Here is a 17,336-nt window from a genome sequence, read left to right as displayed (position 1 = left end):
TTTGGTTTTTTTTTCGAGACAGGGTTTCTCTGTGTAGCCCTGGCTGTCCTGGAACTCACTCTGTAGACCAGGCTGGCCTCGAACTCAGAAATCCGCCTGTCTCTGCCTCCCGAGTGCTGGGATTAAAGGCGTGCGCCACCAACGCCCGGCTAATTGCATTTAAATTTATTTGTCTGCACATGTGGAGGTTGGAGGACAACTTGCTGGAGTCAGTTTTCTCCTTCCATGCAGGTCCTGGGGCTTGAACTCAGGTTGCCAAGCTTGGCAACAAGCGCCTTAACCCACTGAGCCATACTCCTGGCCCAATCTCTTACTACTTCTGATGCACATTTCTTGGTACTCACCACCCCTTGGAGGCCAGGATGTTTGAGTCTGCACGCTGGCTGACAGGCTATATCTGGATTTGTACCTGAGTGCTCACTCTGGGTACCATTTCATAATAAAACTTTGCTCATTATCCCAGAGTCTGTCCGGCCTTTTGGTTCCGCACAGTCAGATATGTTTTGATTGTGACTTTAACACCTTCTGCCAAACGCAGCACTTTCTCCAACTGTCCCATCTGTAGCTCCAATCTGATACATGTCTGCCTTGAAACCGTTCCTTCTGAGCGAGAGCTGGTCTGCCTGAGTCACGAATCCGGTTTGACTCTCTGACGGGAGGACTTGGTTTTCCTCTCACCCACCGTGCACCAGTGCAGACTGAAGTGGACTCAAAGCAGATGCTCCTTTTGCACCTGGGTGGATGTCTGTCACCAGGAGAAGGGCTCAGGAAGTGTTTGCAGAAGGAGGGTAGTTTCTGCAGGGGGGTGAACCCGGGCATATTGATGCTGCACGATTTATGTCTGTACACCCAGCACCCAGCCCACTCACTGCCTGGGGCACAGGTCGTGCTTGGCTGTGCTTTGTTTAACTGCCGAAGGAATGGAGTGGAGGGGACCCAGACAGGCTGGGTGGTGTTTTCTCCTTCTCTTAGCTTTCTCTGCTTCTGGGTTCAGTAGGTATTTGTCCCTAACCATCGGGTGGTGTATTGCAGTTCCACTGTAGCTTGATCGTGATGACTTCTTAAAGGCTTACATATGTCAGCCAGGGAAGGTATTCTCTCTTTTGACGAGATCTGAACTTCTGACATTTTCCCTTGAATGGCGGTGGGGGAGTGGGAGCTTTTTAGACATTTGAGTGGCTTGCTTGGCACCACAGTGTTGTGGGGAAATGTGTAGTAGGTGATAGACGGACTCCTGTTTTCAGTCCTCTGCACGTGGGGGTGTTGAAGTCCTATATTCAAACCTCAGGTAGGTTATTAGGGCTTTTTCATGGGGGAGATGTTAGTGGTGGAGATAAGTGTAGGTTTCTCAGCAGGCAAAACTGCATCTGCTTGGGCATTGCTTTTGAAAATAGCTTTAGTCCCAGTGTGCAGTCTTGCCCCGCCCCTCACAGCTCCTGTTACAGCCTCTCCCACTGGGTTCACGCTGCCCTGTGTCATTTTGCTCTTACTTCCATGAGAGGGCAGTAGGATGGTAAGAATGCAGCCCAGGCTCCCACCTCGGCTTTCCAACCCAAACCCATTGCTAGTCTGTTACTAAAAGGGAAAGGTTCACAGAACCCACACCAGGGCTTTCCTTCAGGCCTGGGGAGGCAGAGGGTGGTGAGCAGGCTGTATGTGGTCATGTGGTGCTGATGAAAAGCCATCAGCTATCAAAGGAGAGGGAGGGAGCCTTGGCTTAGAAATCACAGGATGATGTCAATGTGATTGGAAAGTGCTAACTAACTGTACCCGGGGAGCTGTGCAAAGAACTGAGACCCAATGAATGGGCACCAGACCTGGAAAATAAGCCTGACCTGTCAAGGCAACCTCTCCGATCCCCTGTTATTCTCCTCCTGGCCTGTGTGGATCATTGGAGCCCATTCCTCGGGGCTCTGGGCAGGTGAGGGAGTGGGACTGTATCCTGGGGAGCGTCATGACTTTTGAAAAGTGTTAGCTATTCATGAGCTGGTTCTGACAGTCACTGCTCTTCACCCCTTCCTTGCGCAGATGGTGAAGTCTTGAAATACGCTGTGAGATGCAAAAGGGACCTGGGACTGTGGCAGGGGAGGTTGGGAGTTTGAGCATGAGAGACATGGAGTAGAGCTGTGCACCCACAAAGCCCGGAACAGGAGCCTGTACCCAGGTGCCTGGAGTTTGCATACAGCTGGGGGCTTCAGGTCCTAGGCCTGGTGATGTGCCAAGGAGCAGGGGCTGGGTGAACAGGGACAACAGAGTCAGGTGAGGTATTAGCTTTCCTGCATCCTTTTGTAGATGATAGACAGCCAGTGTTTAACTTCCCCTGCCTTCTCCACCCATTTCTGGCCATCCTAGTGATGTAGTCGGTAGATGTGGATATAGGGCAAGGCCGTTTATTTTATCTTATTAAGGCCATTTACTTTAGTGGTTGCCCTATTTCAGCAATTTTACGTTTCAGTAGGCAGACTGAGATCATCCAGTCACGTGGAAATCTTCCTTTTGGGGGAGGAAGGGATGCTGAAGGTGATAAGCTGGGGCCTTCTGCCTTAAGCACACACCCTACCTGTGCGCTGTGCTCCAAGCTGCAAGCCATCCTTTGAAGGGTTTAAGTTTGAGAATTGCCTAGATGAAGCTCAAGATTCTTGTAGACGTGGTCTCTCTAGTGTGAGTACGGGAACCTAGGGCAGATGTCTCAATGGTTAAAAATCACTTGCTCTTTTTCCCAAGGACCACTGGGGGTTGGTTCCCAGAACCCACATCAGCAACCGCAGAAGCTCACAACTGCTTGTAATTCCAGCAGATCTTATACCCTCTTCTGGCCCCACTAGGTACTCATACACACAGGTCACACACAGACAGGCACACAGACTAATAGACAGACACACACACAAGAATAAAACCAATTAAAAAAAAAGACTTATGTTTTTAAGGAAAGAAAAAAGAATGAGACTCGACCTCTATCTGTTATCCTCTCCTTCTTTTGTCTCCTCATCAGTTTTGGGAATGGAGCCCAGTGTCGGGTGTACTAGGCATTTGCTATACTCCTGAGCTGCCTTCCAGCCAGGGATACCCTTTGAGGTTTTTTTTTAATTAATTAATCAGTTAACCAATTAATTAATGTGCCCATTCATTTATCCATTTATTTGTCTGTTTGCTTATTTATTCATTTATTCACTCATTTATTTACTTATTGAGACAGTGTCTCACAGTGTTGCTTGACTGACTATGTAGACCAAGCTGGCCTTGAAGTCACAGAAATCTGCCTGCCTGTCTGTGCCTCTGGAGAGCTGGGATTAGAGGCGTGTGCCAAACATACCCTGGTCACCCTCTGAGTTTTGATGGCCTACTTGCCTTTCCATCATTTTGAGTAGTTAAAAGAGTTAATATTTCATTTCATAAGCACTGTAATGAAACAATCTAATCCCTGTAAGACCTTGGCAATTATAGCCATTACATCTCCACTTGGGAGAGGAGGAGAGGAGACCTCAGTGTTTCCCATGGTCTCATGCGTGCATCCTTCTTGGCTTTGTAGTGTTTTTTTGAGACAGTTCCTCTGTGTAGTTCAGGCTATACTAGAACTTGCTCTGTAGACCAGGTTGGTTTTGTATTCAGAGATCCACCTGCCTCTAGTGAGATTAAAGGCATACACCATCACCACTGGCAAGACACCAGCATTCTTAAAAAAGAAACAAACAAACAAAACAAAACAAAACCCTAATACGCTCTGTCAAGACTTTACCGAACATCCTTGTATTCTAGAAACTGGGTTCTGAGCTCAACCAGAAGTTCGTCTAGTGAGGAAAATAAACAAAGAAACCCACAACTATTATAGCTATTGTCATAGAGAGGCCCAGGGTCCAGGGTCCAAAGACCAAGGAAGACTTCCTGGGAGAGATGATACTGTGAGGGCCAGTGGCATATCATGGCAGGACCCTGTGCATAGCAAAGATGTTCACATCACAAGCCAAGGAACAAAGAGATGAAGGGTGTGAGGTCCCACAGCCTCTTTCAAGGGCATGCCCATGGGCCTGAGGCAACCCTCCATCACGTGAGCCTTTTGGGGGACACTTCAGATCCAAACTATATCACACTCTTTTCTTTAACCTTCAGGATAGGGAATCGGGAAGCCCTAAAAAGCCCTCATCAGGTGTTGTTCAGCTCGACCGCCTAAGTGCCAACGCAGATGGTTTTCTGGAAGGAGGCTCTGAGCCTGAGCCCAGGAGAGGCCAGTGGCTGTATTTCTGAGGGAAGGCTTTCTGTCTCTATTTTGGTCAACTCTTTAAAGAATTTAGCAGAAGCCTTGGGTTTCTACAACTGAGTTTGTCTATGAAAAACAGGGTGTGGTCAAGCATGCAGCTTAGCTCTCCCTTCAGGAGACCCAGCCAGACCACAGTTTAGAGAATCAACAACTGCCAGCTACTGGCCCTTTGGTCTTCCTGTTCGTGCCAAGACTGTGCTTCCGTGTAGTGTGTTTGGAAACAGGGTCTTTCCCGCCTGATGTGGGACTTCTCTGACGGCAGCCCGCTTGAGCACTCTGCTTGGCCTAGATTTTTTTTTCCAGAAATTGTCATTTCTCTGTCACAGCTGATGGACCCGTGTCTGTTCTGAAGTCCCTTTCTCCTTTGTCACCTCTGCCTGACCTCCTACCTAGCCAGTACAATCTGGACATTTGCTTCTCAGAGACCACAGGCAGAGAGTCCTGGACAGAAGATGCTGTCTATGGACTTGCTGGCTTGTGCAGGGAGACCTGGGTGGGGAGGGGTACCCTACCTATATCTTCCCTCTGTCTTTGAACAGTGAAAAGCAAAAAGTTCCAGTCTTTGCTGTTGCTCTCTGCGTGGTCTCTATCATCACTTTGAGTAAATATTGCCTCCTGGGATCTGAGGGTTTGGCTGGTGGGGCTGGAGAATGTGGCAGAGGCCGGCAGAGTTGTGGTAATTTCTAAGCCCATTGTGGACAGTTCCCTGATTGGCTATACGACCATAGAAATTTCCATTCCGTTTATCTGGAAATGGATCAAAGGGCAGCAATCAGTGTTTTGCAAAGCGAGTTGGGCGACTAAGAGATGGCTCACAAAGCTTAAGAGTGCATACTGCTCTTGCACAGGACCAGAATTTGGCTCCCTATACCTATATTGGGTCGTTCACAACCACCCATAATTCTAGTTCCAGTAAGATGCAATGCTTCTGGCTTCTACAGACACCTGTACACATGTGCAAATACCCCTTGCCCTGCTCCCCACATAATTAAAACAATGTTTTTTAAAAAGCTGTTTGGCAGGGCCAGGGAGACAGTTGGGTGGGTAAAGTGCTCCCTGTGCAAGCATGTGGGTATGAGTTGCAATCTCTAGCACTCAGTTAAAGATCCAGGTATGACAGCATACATCTGCAACCCTCGTGGTGGGAGCAGAGAGAAGGTGGGTCCCTGGAGCATGCTGGCCAAATAGTCTGACCAAATTGGTGAGTTCCAGATTCAGTGAGAGGTGACATCTCAGAGCCACTGAAGAAGACACCTGCTGGTTTACACACACACACACACACACACACGCACACGCACGCACACGCACACGCACACACACACACACACACACGCACAGAGTTATGAGGGATAACACTAGGGTCAGTGACCAAGCAGGTCACCTGAGAGTCAAGGAATGGCCTCTCTTGTGCTAGTCTCTAAACTTTACCTCCTTTCTGACATTATCTTTGCTCCTCAGGAGTCTCCAAGAACCAGCCAGCCAGACAAGAAGGATGTTTCTCTGGACTCAGATGCCGATCGCCCCCCAACTCCCGGCAAGCTGTTCAGCCAGGGCACAGACAGTAGTGTGGCCAGTGCCAATGGCAGTAAGTCCCAAGGAAGAGGGGCAAGTCCCTGGAACCCACAGAAAGAAAACGAGAATAGTGATCCCAAGGCTTCTTCAAGTCAGATGGCTCCCAAGTTGGACCCCGGGGGTGATCAGCCTTCCAGGGCCTCTAAAAAGCAGCAGGCAGAGGACCCAGTGCAGGCAGGAGAGGAGACTTCCAGGAGGGAGAGTGCTGCCAAGGAGCCAAAGGAGGCTTCTGCCTTGGAGAACACCTCAGACGTCAGTGAGGTAAGTCCCTCGTCCCAAGGCTATTGCCAGCTGCAACCGGCCCCTGCTGTCTCCAGCCCCTTACAACTTCCTGCTCCTGGTATCTATTTTACTGGAACTGCTTTCCGCTGTCAACATCTGCCAGAGCCCTTAATTGTGACAAATATGCCCAGACCCAGCAGGCAGTAAAATCCTGAATGAAATTGCAGAGCTGCTGGCACTGGGAATTCAGAGCAGAAATGTGCTTTTCCATCTGCACCCCTTAGATGTTCATGCTCCTTGTCCCTCCTCACCCTCTCTCCCTGCCCCTGTGTTGTCTTGGTTTGCTGCAGCCTGAGTTCCTATAGAGTGTGTGTGTGTGCGTGTGCGTGTGCGTGTGGGTGTGCGTGTTGGCATGGGGGTGGGATGAGGGCTACCAGAGTTGCGTGTCCTGCACTAGCATAGGTAAGTCAGATTACCGAATGACTCTTCTCATCCATTTCTATGACAATTGCTGTTCTGACCCCAAATATGTAAGTTGTTACATTCACAGATTATGTAATAATCAAAGTGGTCAGAAGTAGGTCTGTGTGTATACATGTATACACATAAACACGCACACACACATATACCTAAATATACACACTCATACATATAAATGTATACATATACATATATACATATATATATACACACACACACATGTATTTATATAAATACAGACATATATAATCTAAATACATACACACATATGCACACACACTTGCACACTGCATATACATGAGCGTGCACACACACTAAGATACACTTTATTTTTAAGGTATGCTTAAGGTATTTTACATGTATGCTGCTGACTTCCTGTCTCCACCATTCTTTGCTCTCCTTTTCTGTCTAAATCCTGCAGATCTGGTCTGGGCTGTGCTTGTCCCCCATCAGCATCAGAACCTAGCCACGTTCTTGTGTAGGTGTTCGTATCTGCTAGTTTTCAAAATGGGTAGATGTTCATCTTGGGCTCAGTTCTATGTCAGCCCTGTGGCCTGATGGGAATTCCATGGACAGCAGCCCTGAACAGCTGGGGGGTTTTCTCTGTGATATGTCCCTGCAGGAGTCAGAGATCCACGGACACTTGAAGGACGCCCGGCACTCAGGGTCCGAAGCTTCTGACCCTAAGTCTTTCCTCGGCCTGGTGAGTTGTGGTGAGGCGCAGCAGGGCGCTGTGTAAGAGCCGGGCTTTTCTTTTTTCCCAGAGAAGTACTTTACCAGTGGTCCCGCAGCTGGGATCAGAATCAGCTCCTGCGAGTTCCAGGGTCTCAGCTCAGTAGGCAGAGGTAGCACTGCCCACCTCATAGGTTTGCCACAGAGCTAAGTGAGGCAGGGCTCAGACACCATGACAAGCTAGAGTCAGTGCTCTTCCTTTGTGTGACTTGTCTAGAGGCCACCTGAGCTGCCCAGGGCCTCTAGGCTCCAGGCTGTTTGTGGGCCACTGAGCCATGCTGAAAGTCAAGGCTTTTGTCCTGCGCTGCCAGGTCCTTTGTGATTCCTCTTTCCTAGGCCTTCCATCCAGCCTGCTCCGTCTCAAGTTCATTTGCCAAGTCTGAGTCTTAAAGGGAGGATTTGGCTCCTTTTGGCCCATTGTTACCTCTGCATGTCCCCTCCATCTGTTCAGAGGAGGAGGGGGTGAGGGGAGGGATTAGTGGGAGAGGGTCAGGGATGAACAGAGACGAGAGGAGGGCTGCAGTGGAGTTAGACAGCAGAGCGCTTTGGCCCCACACTGAGCCCTGGGCCTTGGTAGCAGATGGCAGCTGCCTTAGATGGAGGAGAAATCAGACTGAAGGGAAAATATCATAATCCAAGACAACCCCACAAACCAGAGAGGCTAGAAAGGTAAGGGGGGAAAATCACTATTGGTAAAAACAAAACAAAACAAAACAAACCTCAAAACGAAACAAAATGCCCATCCAACCCCCAAAACAGAACAACAGAAACCCTACCAAGCCAACTCGACACTTGACAGTGATGGATAACTGTATGTCACGGGACTCTTGGAAACAAGTGGCCTGGTCCTTCCAAAGCTGCCACTGTGTGCTGCTTGGACCAATCAGCATTCTCCTTCCCTCTGGGTGTGGAGGGAGGAAGCCGGAGACAGCAGGACCAGACCTCGCCTGGGCATCCCGCCATCCATCAGGCCGATGACAGGACTGTCCCTGTTAGAATACAGTCAGATAGCAATCCTTCACTTAGCCCAGCGGGACTCTTACGCTCAGGAGGGGTATGATGTGGTCCTGTGGCAGCCGAAGGGCAGTCAGGAATTGTGGGCATCTGCTGCTTGTCCCCAAGAGGACTCTGTGGACAGAGCACTGCTAATGAGTCCCATTGTCTAGAGAGGGGCCACCTATGGGGAGAGGGAAGGCATGAGCTGGAAGGAGCCCACCGAGCCTCAACTTCCAAGCAACCCATGGGTTGGGGTTTGCTGGCATTTCTCCTGCCCAGCTTGGGCAGAGGATGAGAGGGGAGCAGGGAGACAGCTGTGAAAAGCCATGTGGTGCATGCAGCTTGTGTCATGGAAAGAGTCAGGCCCCGGCCTCATCTGACCTGCAGCCCCCTTGTCAGCAGCTTTTTGTCCTGGGCCAAATTACATGACCTCCCCAGCCTGCAGCTGGGTCCACAGAGCGCGAGCACGCCAATCTTGCAGGGTTATTTCTGTCTATACTTTTATTATGAAAAATATGAAAGCTACAGAAAAGTCAGAAAGATTTTTACAGTGAGTCTCCACAGCGTCCACTCAGGGCCTGCGGTGTCATTTTGACTCTGCTTCTCATTCTCTTGCCCGCTTTGAGAACTTAGACGTCTCAGTGTTGAGCTCTGTGCCTAGGACATAGTGCACACCTTTCTGAAGGGTGGGACAAGCGCTGACCGTGGCAAGAGCAGAGCTCACTTCTCATCTCCTCCGCCTGCAGGACTTGGGCTTTCGCAGTCGCATCTCGGAGCACCTGCTGGATGGTGACACGCTTTCTCCAGTCTTGGGTGGAGGCCACTGGGAGGTGAGTCGGAGTGGTCTAGGCTACGGCCTCACTTTCTCTGGCAGTTACTGATAGGGGTGACCCCTGCCTTTCACAGTGTGGACTTCGGAATATGCTCTCTCTCCAGACACTTGCCTCTGGTGGGCCTTCTGGCCATGATTGCTTTGTTTTGCTGCTGTGCACTGGAACATCCTGGTCCTGCCGTGTGTCCATTTCTTCATTCAGCCACTGAGGGTTTACCGCCCGCCCACCCACCCATTCATTCTGGATCTGCCACCCAGCAGCTGGATCTGCCACTTGCCTTACCAGTCTGCACATGTTGCACCTTGTGACTGCTCTGCCAAGGCCTACTGCTTCCCCTTTCACCCCTGAGTTTTCTTCTTTAGGCTCTGAGGCCCAGTTCGGGTGTCTGTCTGGAGGAGGTGGCTTGTCCCTTCTCTGCTCCCAGGATTCTTACTTTGCTTTTACAACGTTTTGTCTGTCTCCTCGGTCTCCACCCAAGGTGCCTGAAACACAGATGCTGCCCTAGAGGAGCTTAAGTCAGGGCGGTTTTTTTTTCCTCTCTGGGCTGCTAGAAGAGGGATTCTGGTACATGGACTCTGTGGGTTTTAGGGAGCAGCTGGTTTGAGTGAAACAACCGGATATTTGCTATGAACCCAGCCTGGGAGCCCTCGGTGGGATGCATGCACGTACACATGGATGCACAGTGTTTTCAGACTACATTTGGCCTCATGCGCTCCTCTCAGGTCCGGCTGGTGCCTTTCTGGGTGACGGCCCCATTACCAGGTCTCTGATAGACTTTGGATACCCCCTGTTGGAAGAGCTGAGGATGTGAAGGCAAGGACAAGGGAAGGTAGGGTTAGGGAGGGAGGGCGTGGAGCAGCTGTACTTGGTGAGGCCCCTTTGGTGACAAGTCACTAGGAAGCCTCCAGGTCCATAGGGCAGGGTAGGTTCTGTGACATGGCTTGGGTTTAATTCCCAGTGGCCACTGCCTGTTGGCAGCCAGTCCTGACAGAGGAAGTTCTAATTCATACTTGAGCCAGCGTGTTGGAGTGTGGGTGGTACGGGATGCTCTGGCTGACTGGCCAGCAGTACCACTGTTGGAGTGAGGGTGGTACAGGATGCTCTGGCTGACTGGCCAGCAGTGCCTTTGACAGGACTCAGCCTGCAGCTGTCTTCCTGTTCTCAAGGTGTGTAAGGGTGGAGCTGGCAGAGGACGCAGCAGCTGCTTCCCAGCACAGAGCCAACCATGCATGCAGTTGTCTTTGTGGTCCTCTGGGGCTAGCGCCTCCTTCCCTCTGTTCTGGTTCCCAAGGCTAGGAATAGGGAGGGCCTTGGAGTTAAATTATCTTGGGTTTTATTTATCCTCAAACTTATTTTGAGGGCTGGGAGTGTAGCTATGGTAGAGTCCATGTGTGAAACCCTGGGTCCCACCCCCAGCACCAGATACATTTCTTCTGTATACATACAACAGACTGCATATGTAAAGGCACATTTACCACATGTGTTCTTTTGAAACTGTAGGCACAGTCAAGGCCCCCTTCCATTGTTGGATGCCGACTGTAAGGCTTTATATAAGCCAGGCAGGTCCTCTGTCACTCAACACTACCTCAGCACCCTGGTCCCTGCCCTTAAAAACCAACGCTCTAAGTTAAGCTTGCAATCCTCCTGCTTCCACCTTGGGACTGGATCTTAAAAACAAAACTCAGGTGCAGAGGTAAGGCTGGGAAGCTGGGGTCCCGAGTTTAGCTGGGCCAGAGGCTTGGTGTGTGCTTGTTTTGATCTCCTTTCCAGAACACATGTCCCTCACTGGGTCCTTTCTTCCTTTTCCAGGGCAAAAGTTCTAGGGAGCAAGTAAAACTACTCAGAGGACCCACTGTGTGGCTTTCCCTGAGTTGTCTCTTCTTCTGTGTCAGGAGGCTGCTTCACAATCCGTGAAGCAAGAATGGGTCAGGCAGACAGAATGGTGTGGTCTGTGGCCAGCTCCAATCTGTCTCTGTCCTCACAGTCCTGGAGTCGTCCTCTATGGCTGTGGGCTCGCTTTGAGTTTGTATTCCAGTCACCCTGCTTTGTCACTTATATTTTAGTTGAAGTCCAGTTGACCTGTGTGGTCCCTTTTTCTTTGAGAACATGAGAACAAGAGGGGGTGCTTTGTAGGGAAGATGTACCTCGGAAGGAGGCCGAGGTGGGGCAGGGAGGGTGTGCTTGCCGGTCACTGTGTGGCCCAGGCTCTGTCCAGGCCCATGCAATGGAAGTGGCAGCCCTGACAGGGAGCCCTTCTGCCTCAGGCTCTGAGAGGCATCACAGATGCATTGCTGGTTACAATGTGATCTGCCCTTAGTTAACCACCCAGATGTCAGAGTCAGATACAACTGCTGGGGTTCTGGTAGTCAGAGGGGAAGTGTCTGTATGCTCGGGGCACAGGGCTGGGACCCCATTGGGAAAGACAGAGTGATCTCTCTCCTTCCCCTCCCCTCCCGGGGAACCTAAGTCTCAAGAGTAGGCGGTGCTCCTGTCAGTGAGGGCCAGTCCTAGAGTGGGGCCTGAGGCTGGCACGGGCTTTTCTTTCTCTCCATCTTAGGCTGAGGGAGAGGAGGAGGGAGGAGGAGCCGGCACTGTAGCCTAATTCTTCAGGCGGAAGCTGTGTTCATGTGTAGGACATTTCACCCTTGCTGAAGCCCTGGGATGCATGCTTTACCGACATAGTTGAGGGGAGGAGGGGTTCTCCTGCAGGCTGGACATTCTGGAACAAAGGCTGGTCCCAGGCTGATGTCACCATTGCGTTTCTTTGCAAAATATTTGAAATCATCAAAAATTCCTTTTTTTTTTTTTAAACCAGCTTTCTAAATTTGCCTAGATACCCAAGATGTGAATACGATTTGGGAGTTTATTTTCAAACGGATGCTGTAATATACCAGGCTTGGGGGCTGGCGCGGGGCGGGGGGGCTCATTGTCTATGATGGGGTTCTGTCTGGGGGTAGAGCAGAGGAAGTTGTGCTCTCCTTCTGGGAGTCAGATGGTGCCCTCGGGTTTGGGGCACGGCCTCCCCTGCCCCTCCTAGATCCTGGTGGTTCAGAATTCTTCCTTCCCAAAGTACGTGGTCTAACCATTTTATTTTGTCACCCCTGTACCACGGCCTTGCTGACCCAGGCCTCAGTGAGTTTAGATCATCGCCTTCTCTTTGCGACTAGCAGTGCAGGGTCCGGGCAGCAGGCCAGGCACTTAGGGTACCCGCCCCCCCCCCCCGCCGTTTCTGGCTCTTATCTATGTATATAGTGACCATATTTATTTATCTTCTGTTTCAGCTGTGGGTCATGGGCTTAGCTAGAGCTTAGGAAGTTTCATTCTACAGACAGACCTGTCCTGTGTCTCAGAAGCCCCTGTCCTCTCCAGAGGCACCGTGGTGTACCTGCTGACTGTTTGACTCAGTGGGATGAGACACTGCTGCAGAGCCCCCTAAAGCACTTCTTCCCTGACTTCTTGCTTTCAGGCCCAGGGGTTAGACCAAGAAGAACAAGATGACAGTAAATCCAGCATCGCTGAGCCACAGAGCAAGCATACCCAAGGCTCCAAGAGGTATGTACAGTGGGAGGTTGTGTGTGTCAGGAGGGTGTGGGCGTGGGTAGAATTCCTGGTCCTTACGGTCGCTGGGAGGCAGATGGTGACCTGACTGGGTGGCCGTACAAGGTGTGTTTATGTGGCAGGGTGTGGGAGGTGGGCAGGAGGGACCCTGCCTGTGGTGGTGTACTATGACAGGAGTGTGAAGTGTCACTTGGCAGGACTTTGCACATGGCTCTGTGATTAGTCCTGGGCTTCTGTCCTCCTTACTGGATTGGGTCGATTAAGCTGTGTATATGTGGCTGTGAGTCAGGGCTGAAGTGGCTGCGTTGGGGGTCTAGAGAGCCATGTTCTAAGTGCTGAAGCTCAGTGGTCTGAGCTGGGGCTCTTCCCTTGATGGTAGAGTTGGCTGTGCAGACTCTGTGTGTGTGTGTGTGTGTGTGTGTGTGTGTGTGCACGCGTGCGGTGTGTTTTCCCCTGGCCTCATCCCATAAAAGGAGGAGGGCTGCCACCCAAGAAAATGAAGGGTAGTAGTCATCTCTTCTTGGGTCTGCATTCTTCCTTCTTTGGTATATTCAGTAATGCTCCTGCGTCGGTTATCATCTGACCACTGGAGTCTGGCACCTCCTTTTCACATTTATTTTATTTTTTTCATTTTTTATTGGTTATTTTATTTACATTTTAAATGTTATCCACCTTCCCAGTTTCCCTTCCACAAGCCCCCTATCCCCTCCTCTCTCCCCCTATTTTTATTTTTTTTAAGATTTATTTTATGTGTGTGAATGCTTTGCTTACGTGTATGACTATGCACCATGTGTGTGCTTGGTGCCTGAGGGGGGTCAGCAGAGGATGTTGGATCCCCTGGGGCTGGAGTTACAGATGGTAACCAAGTCATCTCTCCAACCTTTCTTTTTACCATTAAAAAAAAAAACAAACCCTTTTTAATCTTTAAGTGTGTGTGTATGTATATGTCTCTCTCTCTCTCTCTGTGTGTGTGTGTGTGTGCGCATGTATACTCATGAATGTGAGTGTCCCACAGAGACCAGAGGTGCCAGATCTCCTGGAGCTGAAATTACAGGTACTTGTGAGCTGTCTGGCACAGATTGCTGGGATTTGAACTCAGGTCCTTGGAAGGACAAGGCATCATCTTAACCACTGATCTATCTCTCTAGCCCTTTCTTTCCCCATTTTCTCTTAATCCTTTCATCCCTCCCTGGCCCCAGTGGTGGTGAATTCTGATAATGTGAAGGTGTTCAGCTGCTAGACCAGGCAAATGCAGCAGGGTACCAAGAGCCCAGCTGTAACCCTGCAGGAGGGCACTGAGAAGGGGGACGCTGTCCTGCTGCGTGTGTGGCTGCGGTGTTTGGACTCTGTGGGTGTGGGGGCAGCATCTCCTATGCAGCTGAGGAGGGGGATAGTGCCCACAACACCCATGCCCTCTATATTCTCTTCTGGCTTTCCAAGTGAAGGCCTAACCCTCTTCCACTGGCTGCCCTGACCAGGCTATCTTCCCCATTTCTGCGCAGGGAACATCTCCAGAGTGGCCTTCACAGCCAGGCTACTGAGGAAGGGCCTTTGCAGACCCTGGAGGGGCAGCCTGAGTGGAAGGAAGCAGAGGGGCCTGGGAAGGACTCTGTAGCCAGCCCCGCCCCACTGTCCCTCCTCCAGAGGTAAGGATGAGGAAGAAGGGTCCCTGGAGGTGTCAAACCTGCCTCTTCATAGTCCTCTGTCCATAGCTGATGTTAGGGTAGCCAGCCTGATGGGGGAGCCATAGGAGTTTTTAAATAAGAGTGTGACTCCTGCCAGGGCAGACTTGACTGTGGCCCTCTCTGCTCCACACTTGCTAGGGGACCCTTTTTAGCTCTGTCCTCACCAGCATCTCCCTGCCAGGCATCAGCCCACCTCTAGCCTCGTGCAAACTGAGCTGGAGCACTGCTTTGTCCCAGGCTCAGCCAGAGGGCAGTGCAGGGCCCCTGGACCTGCTGAAGCCACAACAGCAGAGCCTTTCTGTCTCAGCGTGGTCCAGAGCCCAAGGTGTATTTGCCAGTGCCTCTGTTCCCTTGGCAAGAGGAAGATCTTGGTCTTAAGATTCATAGAGTTGGGATGAGCCACAGGGGAAGCCGAGCTATAGCAATGTTCAGTCAACAGCATCCGTTGAACACCTGCTGTGTGCAGTGTTTCTAGGGTGATTGGGACCACCTTTCCTGCCATGTGGGTGGGAATGGCTGATCTTCACTTCAAATGACTTGAGAAGAGGCTGGGAGGGGAATGGGGAGAGGAATGGGGGAATGAGGCAGAGGAGTTTCCCTGGGGCTGCCCTCCTTGTCTCCATCTTGTCTCTTTGACCCTAGTAGGCTCTTAAGTTGAGCCCTTCCCTTCCTACCGGCTCTAACATGGCTGCTTCTTTATTGCTTACAAGGGAGCAGGTCCTGAGCCCACCTGCTTCCCCTGAGAGGGCTGAGGAGAAACACTCCCAGGCCGAGGAGCTAGGCCTTGAGCAGCCGGAGGCTGAGGAGACCGAGGAGAAGGTGGCAGTCTGTCCCAGCTCACCTGTCTCTCCAGAGCTGTAAGGGCCAGTTTTATGTGTCTGTCCTGTCTTCCAGTGTATGGACTGCGTGAATCCCCGATCCCCTTGAGTGGTGGCGAGAAGTGGGGTGAAGGGTGGGTGCATCCTACTTAGCCATCACAGACCCTTGCCCAGACTTAGTTCAGGTCACTGGAACACGGGCCAGGACCTCAGGTCTGAGGGTGGGTGAGGGGAACATTGCAGCTCATTAGCAGGAACCAGGGAAGTGTGTTCTCTCCTCCACCAAGCACTGGTTTTCTCTTAAAACAAATATGGAATATTTTAGAAAGGAGATGGGGGCTTGGGGCGGGGAAGGGGACTTGCTGGTGAGTCACAGACTGAGCCGACTTGCTCTCTAGGGCCTTGACTTGATCTCAGGTGTGAGGTAGCTGTGCCAGGCTCTGGGGGTTTGTTGGTTTCTCCAGGTGAGGAGGCCTACAAAGGACCCAGGGCTGTTGAGCAGACAGCTTTTCTGAGGCTGACTCACTGACTTTGTGTTTCTTCCTGTCTCAGTGATGTGCCTTCCAGGGTCTCCAGACACTTGCCTGACCGACCCTCTAGGCTCCTCTAGGTGCCTGCTTTACTTCTCTTGAGTCTTCTCTCTAGCAGGAACTGGTTGGCTTTTGGCGTGGTGTGGGGAGTTCTACATCTGGCAGCTGAGTCTGAAGGGTTAGGAGGCAGGCTTCATGATGTCTGCATCTTTTGTGAGCGTCTGCAGGGTCGTAAGTGGACCCAAGCCACATCTTGGCTGTGCGGCCAAGTGGGAGAGCATTTATTTGCCTAACATATGCAAGATCCTAGTTTGATCCCCACTACCACTGCAGAGAGTGGGGGGTGTCCGGCTCTCTAGCTTAGCAGTGGTACCCCTCCCCCACTTCAGAAGCTCCTGGGGACCTCCTCATCTTCCCTGCTTACCCCTGTGGAGCTACTCAGTGGCCAGCCTGAAATGACGGGGCTCCCTACTCCCTCCCATGAGTGGAAACTGGGTCTCACAGAGGCCGAAACCTGAACGGTTGGCCTGAAGCCAGACCTACTTCTTCTAGAGCACTCACCCTCCTGTTAGATCTCTCAGGCATCAGCCAGTGCTTTCGAGCTAAACAAAGGGGTTCCGCAGAAGCAAGTCTTTAAACCAGGGAGGCAAGAAACAGCCTCATTTGCCTGTGTGCCAGGTGTTCAGGTAGGTTCACCCTGTGCATAGCCTGGGCACGTGTAGTCTGGTGTCTCATCTCCCTGCAGCATCTGTCCCTAGGGCTCCACATAGCTCCGCAGCCCACAAGGGAGGCAGACATTAAAAGGTACTATCGCTGGAAAAAAAAAAAAAAAAAGAAAAAGGATGCTTTCTGCCAAGCTTGGAAATGAGTTGGAGGGTTGATGAGGCAGAGAGCTGGGAGGGAAGGCTCTTGTGGAGGGTAATATTCTCAGAGGACGTAGAAGCCATGTTGCTGTATCTGTCATCTGCTGGGCTGTGGCAGGGGACTGAGGGGAAGCCAGGATGTGGAAGGAGGGAGGGGATGGAGTTGGAAGCTGAGAATTAATAGCGTGGTCCAGGGTTGTTTTCTGGGTTCTGATCTTAGGACTAGGGAGGGACCAGGTCTTGATGACCTTTCAGGGATGTCACTAGCCTTTTCTGTCTTCCTCTCAGTAGTCTTTGTCGGCTGCAGTGAGATTCTTCACCATTCTGATCTGTCCCCTCCTGCTGCCTTCTGTCTGCCTCTCTGCTTAGCTGCAGGGAGGGGATCTCAGAGCTCTCTCAGTCTGGCTGGGCAGCTCCCCTGTTTGACTCTCAAGTGGTTCTCGGATTCAGGTCCTGCCCATGTGTTCCTGCAGGATGGAGCCATGGCACTGTGCAAGAAGAGTGTTTCTGTGCTGAGGCCGGTTGGGAGGTGAGGCTCGGGGACCCGGGAGTGCGTGTGCCTCCTGGCCTTTAAGGAAGTAAAACACTTCATCCTGACACTGCTTTCACGACTCACTGGTATTTTGATATTTTCTATAGTCCTCAAGACTCTCTGGACCAGTGGTTCTCAACCTTCCTAGTGCTGCAGCCCCTTAACACAGTTCCTCACATTGTGGTGATACCCCAAGCATAAAATTACTTTGTTGCTACGTCATAACTATAATTTTGCTACTGTTAGGTGTCGTTATGTAA

The 17,336-nt window shown here is 51.1% G+C and overlaps 1 protein-coding gene across 1 annotated transcript in view; it reads left to right on the top strand.

Annotated features, from left to right (window-relative positions):
• Positions 1-17,336, top strand: part of Cep164 (centrosomal protein 164) — a 64,346-nt gene that overhangs the window by 31,272 nt on the left and 15,738 nt on the right. Inside the window, exons 8-13 of the mRNA XM_029481580.1 lie at positions 5,714-6,088; positions 7,152-7,232; positions 9,004-9,087; positions 12,557-12,642; positions 14,151-14,294; positions 15,044-15,190. Of these exons, the coding sequence (XP_029337440.1) occupies positions 5,714-6,088; positions 7,152-7,232; positions 9,004-9,087; positions 12,557-12,642; positions 14,151-14,294; positions 15,044-15,190 (917 nt within the window). The remainder of the gene's footprint in view (positions 1-5,713; positions 6,089-7,151; positions 7,233-9,003; positions 9,088-12,556; positions 12,643-14,150; positions 14,295-15,043; positions 15,191-17,336) is intronic.

This window comes from Mus caroli, chromosome 9, assembly GCF_900094665.2.
Source record: "Mus caroli chromosome 9, CAROLI_EIJ_v1.1, whole genome shotgun sequence".
In the NCBI taxonomy this organism is placed as follows: domain Eukaryota; kingdom Metazoa; phylum Chordata; class Mammalia; order Rodentia; family Muridae; genus Mus; species Mus caroli.
The sequence above is the reverse complement of the archived record's forward strand: the minus strand, read 5'-3'. Positions and strand labels throughout refer to the sequence as shown.